The sequence below is a fragment of the Drosophila simulans genome, chromosome X (assembly GCF_016746395.2).
Source record: "Drosophila simulans strain w501 chromosome X, Prin_Dsim_3.1, whole genome shotgun sequence".
Classification (NCBI taxonomy): Eukaryota; Metazoa; Arthropoda; class Insecta; order Diptera; family Drosophilidae; genus Drosophila; species Drosophila simulans.
Genome location: NC_052525.2, coordinates 11,595,858 through 11,604,106, shown reverse-complemented (window position 1 = coordinate 11,604,106; position 8,249 = coordinate 11,595,858). Strand labels below are relative to the sequence as shown.

Sequence of the window (8,249 nt, the reverse complement as noted above, 5' to 3'; positions counted from 1 at the left end):
ATAGTACATATGTCTTTCAATTAATAAAGAATACCCCAGTTTTAGCTTGAAAGAACTTCACCAACGCAATCGGTAAGTGTAAGGCTTAGCCGACTTTTGAGTGCCGGCCAACACATCCAGATCCAGGTTGAATCTGGTTGTGATTGAGTGGGTCAGTGGGCGGGTACGGCCAAGTGAAAGTGAAGTAAACGTGATTGAAATTTTATCTCTGACAAGAAATCGAAAGATATATTTAGCCCCAGATGTGAGCTGGGTCACCGCCCCCACACATTTCGCATCTCAGCCGCAATCTCAACCGCCGCTCACAAACGGGGATTTCGATGTGAATGTGGATGTTGATGGGGCTGCCGATAGGGTTGGCTATAAGGATGTGTGTGTGTGTGTGCGTTTGCCAATTCAATTCTTCAACGGGTTACCCAGTGCGGCGTTAACCGTTACGTCGCCATCTTTCTCCTGACTTTATACGCCCCCGCTTGCCGTCCCGTTTTGCACCCAGGCGTTATTTGCATTGAAATGTTGAGTAATTGGAAAACCAATCTGAAGCATCTGCAGCTCTTGTTTTGCATGCCTCTGGCACCTTCCTAACCGACCTCGTCGACCTCGCCGATTTTTCAAACCGAAATCAACGTCGCAGTCACAAGAGCGGAACTGAAGGGTAGTGAACGAGGTGAGGACGCACCGATGCAAAGGACACTGGAATAAACCTATCACAAAAATACTGGATATATATACTGGATATTCGAATTTAAATACTAAGTTATGGTAATGAATGCCCACGTTGGGCGCCATATATATATTCCCATTTGCAGGAGCATTTAAATTTGTACCAATGCACTTCATTTCACTATTAAATATTTTCCTGTGATTATTTTCAAACACCCTACACTCACAATTTATTTTTCTCTGTGTAGGGCTTTAATGGGTGGAGCTTTACAGTGGGTCGACAGGTTGTTTCGCTTGTGGCGCTTCACTTGCTAAAAATAAATTGTTTTTAAATAGCTCGCATCGCTCGACACGCTCGTCTGAGTGTCTGCTACAGACACCGATACAGATACCCCTTACTTACCCTATATAGCATCGATAACAAAAACAGCGCAATAGTAACACAAACAGCAGCAACAAAGGAAATGAGCATTGGAGAAACAACAGAAGGCCAAACCCCTGACAAAAGCCAGCAATGAACGCGCTTCCGCTGAGAGCTTCCTCTCCGATTCCTGAACCTATTTGTTAACAATTTTGTAGATATATATGCACGTACGAGTACCAGTTTCTTTTTACTGCAATAAACCTTGCATGGCTTTTGTCGCGGAAATTGTTTCAATATGGTGTAAATTATTGAACACTTTGAAAATTCTATCTCAAACCCTTTTTAGCTTGTTTTTCGCGCGAATCTACAATCGCATTCAGGTAATGAACATTAATCAACCTAGTATTTACCTAGTATTAACCTATTTAGTCTATCGTAGAATAGGGATATTAATAACGTTTTCGTTTGAAGTTTTCATTTTTTTCTTTCCCTGTATAAAATTTATAAAATTTACCTCCAGGCCGTATTAAAACCAATTTACATAAAAAATATTCGTTAAATATTACCCTTCTAGCAGGGTTTTCGGTTGTAGCATTGGGACTTGCCGTTGCGGTAATTGGTGCTACTCATATCGCATGGATGTCCTGGAGTTCTGGTACTAGAACTGGGGGAAGTGGCTCCTCGAATATTTGGTGTACTTGGTGTTTTTGGTGGTCTTGGTGTTCTTGGTGTTCTTGGTGTGCTTGGTACTTTTCGAATACTTCGACTGCGATTTGGAGACCTCGTTGGTTGAGGAGTTGCTTGAGGAGTCTCGGGCTGAGTTTCATTAGCTACCGAATTCTGGCTATAAATCAATTCATCGAATGGTCTATAGTTATCCATGGATTGAAAGCCATGCAGGGAGGTATCCTGTTGAGAGCTAACACCCGTGGACTCAAACTGTGGCATTGAAAGGTCATCTATCCTAGGATGCCCGGAGTTATTAGAGGTTTCTGACGTATTCCGAAGAACCCTGGTCACTGAAGTTGTCGAGCTATGGACAATCACTTTATTCACCACTTCCGTGGGTCCCTGTGTGGTGTCCTTCAGTATAGTTGGAGCACTCTCATCGGCAAGCTGTTTACAGATGCTTATCTGCCCCTGTCGAGGGGATTTTATTGCATTGTGCTTCTCCGTTCTAGTAGAACTTGGCAAAGCCGTGGAGTTAAAGAAATCCGGTTGAGTCTGATCTTCCAAATTTTCGGTGGGCATAGTCAATTGATGGCGACGTGGTTGATAGGATACGTCCTCAAATGTAGGCATTGTCACATCCTCCAATCGAGCGCCACTACAATTTTCCCGAGCTCGAGTTCTGGCGGTTTGCTGCGGAGACTTAGAAAGGCAATTAGCAGATTTATCAGCTTTATCCTGCCGTGAATGATACGAAGGAGCACTCTCGTTGGCCAACATTTCCGAGGGATACGAAATGTCGGGCGGACGTCGGGCTATTGGTTTAGAATCATTCATAGCTAATGATTCATTTAGCGGCATAGAAACATCCTCCAAACACTCGTTTGTCATCTCGGGCATATGTCTTGAGGTCATGCGAGAGCTTGTAGCAAAACTGGGTGCACTCACATCCTCGAGGCATTCGTTGGTCGTAGGTCCTCCACGCGCTCCGCTCACCTTAACCTCAACGCATTCACTGCCCTGGGTTCGATTTGAGACTCCAGAGGGCATGCTGATGTCCTCCAAGCGAAAGCTGTTCAATAACCCGTGTCGAGATGACCCGGAATTTTCGACAAGCGTTGGCATTGTCATATCCTCCAGGCACTCATTTGTCATCGACCTTTGATTTGGCCTGGGGTTTCGCGAGTCTATGCATTGGGACGTCAAGTTCCCATGTCTTCGATTGGTTTCCTCAGACGCACTTCTTGCGAAGGACGGCTGACTCACGTCGTTCAGGCACTCACTTGGCAAAGTCATTTGCCTTTTGGGTGTACTGAATACTTTTCCATATGATGGCATTGTCTGGTCATCTAGACATTCGTTAGTGCTCACTTCATTTCTATACAGCGTCCTTGGCGTGGTGCTTCTTCCTGGTATTGAGCTAGTATTCCTTATATGTGATGGCATTGAAATATCCTCAAGGCATTCATTTGCAGCTTGACTCTGACCTAAAGTACCAAACGATGGCATAGTCATATTATCCAAGTTTTCGTTGGTCATCGCTTCTTGACATATTTGGATTTGCTGTGGGCTTCCATGACTTGGATCACCAAACGATGGCATTGTCATGTCATCCAAGCACTCTGTGGCACCATTCTGATTCTTTCCTTTCGGTGGTGTGGGGCACCTTCTTTTAGACATTCCTGAATTCGTTCCATATGAAGGCATTGAAATATCTTCAAGGCATTCACTAGTAGCTTGACCATGTCCTGAACTACCTAAGGAAGGCATCGTCATGTCATCCAGCCGCTCGTTAGTCATCGCCCCATGTCTGGATCTTTGCACCATCGATGCTCCCCGTCTCGTACTTTCTAGAGGCATAGGGCTATATCCTCTAGACGATCCTGTATTTTCACCACATGGAGGCATCGATATATCCTCAAGACATTCTGTAGTAACAAGTCCTTGGCAAGATCTTCCAAATGATGGCATAGTTATATTATCCAAGTTTTCGTTGGTCATCGGTCCTTGAAATATTTGGATTTGCTGTGGCCTCCTTTCTGTAATCAATCTGAAGGACTCAGGACATTCACTAAATCCAATTCCATGACTTGGATCACCAAACGATGGCATGGTCATGTCATCCAAGCACTCTGTGGCACCACTCTGATTCTTTCTTCTCGATAGTGTGGGGCACCTTCTTTTAGACATTCCTGAATTCGTTCCATATGAAGGCATCGTCATGTCATCCAGCCGCTCGTTAGTCATCGCCCCAAGTCTGGATCTTTGCATCATCGATGCTCCCCGTCTCGTACTTTCTAGAGGCATAGGGCTACATCCTCTAGACGATCCTGTATTTTCACCACATGGAGGCATCGATATATCCTCAAGACATTCATTAGTAACAGGTCCTCCGTAAGATCTTCCAAATGATGGCATAGTCATATCATCCAAGCATTCATTGGTTAACGTTCTTTGCCTCAAGCTCTGGATTGGCCTAGGACCATGTCGCCTAGTTGAGCGTGGAGTTTCTCTTAAAGTTGGCAGTGTACTTCCAAAAGATGGCATAGTCATATCATCCAGACATTCTTGTCTGGAGCTCTGAATTGGTGTAGGACATCTTTGCCTAAGCGATCCGGTATTATCGCGATATGAAGGCATGGAAATGTCCTCGAGACATTCATTTGTAGTTGTAAATCGACTTGAAGTGCCATAGGATGGCATGGTAACTTCATCCAAGCATGATCCTTGCATTGATTTAAAGGTTTCTGCGTTGGAGGCTCTCGTATTGTTAACGTACGAAGGCATTGATATATTCTCAATACATTCATTAGTATTATTACTAATATTCTTAGTATGTCGTCTGGGAGTCCTACGACCTGAAGATTGTGAAACACCTCCAAACGATGGCATTGTTTGATCTTCCAAGCACTCGCTTGTAAACTGCCCTCTTCTAGGAGTCGTCGATCTTTGCCGCGGACTACTGGCTCTGGATCTACCCGATAAATCTCCAACAAAAGGCATCGTTACATCTTCCAGACATTCATCAGTCCGCATTTCGGATAAGTCCCTAACAGGTATCATGGATTTCTGACTTCGTGAGGTACTCTTACCCCTAGAAGCATATGAATTCCCACCAAATGATGGCATTGTCACATCCGCTAGACATTCAGTGGAGGAATGAGATTTGCCTATGGTGCGTCTACCTCGGACACTCGATCCAACCGATTTACTTTTTTCAAATGCTGGCTCACATTCACCTCTTCGCGATATTCCAGAAATATTGCCGAAGTTGGGCATGCTCATGTCGTCAAGGCACTCGCTGGGTAGGCCAGTTGCTTGTCTTCTAGATGGACCAGAAACACCTGCAAAGGACGGTGCACTCATGTCCTCCAGGCACTCACTAGGCATGGTCATCTGCCTCTGAGCGGAGGCCAACGAAGGCATGGTTATATCATCCAAGCACTCATTTGTCGGTCGACATCTGGTGGAACTCGCACATGGTTTCGGCGATGACAGTCTTCCTTGTCTTCTGCTGGAGCCTCGGGAGACGCTTCGATCAAAGGATGGGGCACTAACATCGTCCAGGCACTCACTTGTCAGGGTCATTTGTCTTCTGGACGCAGCAGATACTCCAGGCATTGAAGGCATGGTCATATCATCCAAACACTCGTTGGTCATCGAACGATGCCGTTTACTTTGTCGGCCGTCTAGACTTCTGCTCCTGGATTTGGTAGACACATCTCGAAAAGGTGGCATCGATATGTCCTCTAAGCACTCATTGGTCATACTACCTCTACCCGAACTTGCGAATGATGGAGCAGATATATCTCCAATATTTTGCGATGGCATTGTTAACTGCTGCCGTCTTGATCGTTTTATTTTCGATGTTTCCGATATTCCTCCGCAAGATGGCATTGACACATCATCCAGGCATTCATTTGTATCTCCACATTTGGTTGAGTTTGCAAACGAAGGGGCCGATATATCGTTGATATTGGTTCTCTGCCGGCAGCTTGATCTTTGAGAACTGCTCCTCGCAAAAGATGGTGCACTTAAATCATGCAGACACGCGTTGGAACGCGTTAACTGCCTTCTGGTTGATCCTGAAACTCCACCAAAGGATGGCTTGGTCATATCATCCAAGCACTCGCTTGTCATTCTGGATGTATATCGATCTGGACTTTTGCCTCTTGAAATGCGTCCAAAAGATGGCATTGTCATGTCCTCCAAACATTCGCTGGGCATTGTTTGTCCACGATACATTCTTCCCCTGGAAACATTCGATGGTACCCCAAAAGAAGGCATAGTAATTTCATCTAGGCATTCGTTTGCTATTGGTCCCGGTCCCCTTGATATGCTGACATATGTGGGCTCGGATATATCGTTAATATTTGACCTTGTCATCAATTTTTGCGTTTGGCGACGGCTTCGGTTCGGTGACGCACTCAATGATCTTCCAAACGATGGCATGGTCATGTCATCGAGGCATTCACTTGCCTGTCGTCTGGAGCTGACTTTATCAGTTGTATTACGCGCACTCCTGGATATCTTCCTCCGTCGCGGACTTCTGCTTCTGGATACATTGGAAACCTCTTCAAATGCCGGCATTGATATATCATTCAGACACTCGTTGGTACTTCGATCCCTGGTTGTATCGCCAAAAGATGGCGCTGATATGTCCCAAAGGTTCTGCGAAGGCATCGTCAATTGCCGTCTGGGACTCTGTCTACGAGATCTACTCCTTTCGAAAGATGGCTGGCTTACATCCTCCAGGCATTCGCTTGGCATTGTCGGCTGTCGTCGCGAAAATGCATAACTATTGTCAAACGATGGCATGGTCTCGTCCTCCAAAACGTCCTGAGACGACATGACCTCAAAGCATTCATTTGGCATCGATGCTTCATGATACGAGGGCATTGATTGATCCATTAGGTTTTCACAACGGCTTGGTAGAGAGAAATTCAGATGGCGTCCAGGCTCACCGCCATCATTAGCCTGTGTGCAATCCATCGAGGGTGCATTTGAAATGGTCGTCTCATCCACGTGACTTGTTATATGGCCACTTGGGTCGCGGCGGGTGTATATTCTGCGATGCGTTTGCTGTGTGTGCAAACAATTCAGATTAATCGCCTTAAAGGAAATGGTATTAATTAAATGCTTACATGTTGTTTCATTGCGCAATCATCCAATCCGCGGAGTTGACTGGAACGCTTCATGCGTTCTCGAATCCTCCTAAAGCGATTCAGAATTTCATCATAAACATCATTCGCATGGCATTCAGAGACATCGCACATATCCGGAGCCGAAACATCGGCCAGAAACTCTTCTCGCAAATCGGACATCTGCGATGGCAGGCTAAGATCAAATCCAGGTGCCGACATATCCGCCAGGCACTCCTCTGGCAGATTGCTCAGGTTAAGCCCCGTTTCATACGCTTGACGACGTGGTTGAGCCTGGCGAAAAGTTTCCATGGCCGCCGCATCCGTCTCATCTGAATAAAAATAAATAAATAAATCGAAATCAATTCAAAATTAAATAAGTAAAATACTTTCGAATCTAATCACATTTTGGACTGTGAAATGTATTACAATCACTTCATTCAAATACTTACAGGTCATATCTCTAAACATCCTTGGATGGCGCCATTCCTCATTGCCCGTCAAACCGAAATCGTTGGGGTTGTATCGCCGTGCCCGTCCACGAAATCCAGGACGAAGATGCTCCGGAGTGCTAACCAAATCGACACCCTGTGGCGGACAACGTGCTACCTGGATGCTTCTCGAGCTCCTGAAAAGAAAGGCCCAATGTTTTGTGTAAAAACCTACAATCGCTTAATGCGAGAGATACACTCACCGATTGTTGCATTCCACAGACCCATTTGGACCGATTTGCCCCCTGTCCCTACTGTGAAAATCCTTGGGTAAATGGGTGTATTCCCATAGATAACTGCGTTAGCAACTCACCTCATCTTCCCCGCTAGTTGTGAAATTGGCACGGCATTCAATCTGGATGAGAATATCTGGTTCCGAAAGTGTTTGAGATGTGTGTCGTCTGCTTCAGGAAAGTTGTATGAAAATCAATAGGCCAGTAGGTCAGTGGCTGCTCCGATTCGTTGGAATCGATGCCAACCCAGTTCCATTCCCACTCCCACTTTCAATTTCTTCCTTTTTTTCCGCTCTTCATGTTGCGCAGACAGACTGGCAAAGTGTGTCAAGCATCCGTGACTCTATTTCTTATCCAATTAAACAATTATGGAGAGCTCATTAAGGCAGGTTGTTTGAGAAGCGCCGAGAGCGGCTTGATTTCATTTTATTCGTTTCTTTTTTTCAATTTTACTTGACAACCACTTCCGTTCGCTCTTGCCAATTTTTTCGATTTAAATAGGCCAAAGGAAGGCGAAAGCAAAGCAGATGCAATTAGCAATTAGCGGGCACATAGTTTTTCATTCGGTTATCCTTCGACTTCATTGGCTTTTCATAGAAGACTGAATCCATGGTGGACAGGACAAAAGATGATGATGATGGCGACGAGGTGTTCGAGCCGGCTAAGCGCGCCAAGTCGTCACACGAAA

General features: G+C 45.3%; 1 protein-coding gene across 1 annotated transcript; it reads right to left on the bottom strand.

Annotated features, from left to right (window-relative positions):
- Positions 1-1,480: 1,480 nt before the first annotated feature.
- On the bottom strand, positions 1,481-7,792 carry LOC6725764. The gene is made up of 5 exons (XM_039296739.2): positions 7,642-7,792; positions 7,532-7,582; positions 7,290-7,465; positions 6,841-7,169; positions 1,481-6,778 (listed from the first exon to the last, which is right to left on the bottom strand). Exons 1-5 carry the CDS (start codon positions 7,644-7,646, stop codon positions 1,598-1,600), a joined length of 5,742 nt encoding a protein of 1,913 aa, XP_039152673.1. The 5' UTR covers positions 7,647-7,792; the 3' UTR covers positions 1,481-1,597.
- Positions 7,793-8,249: the final 457 nt, after the last annotated feature.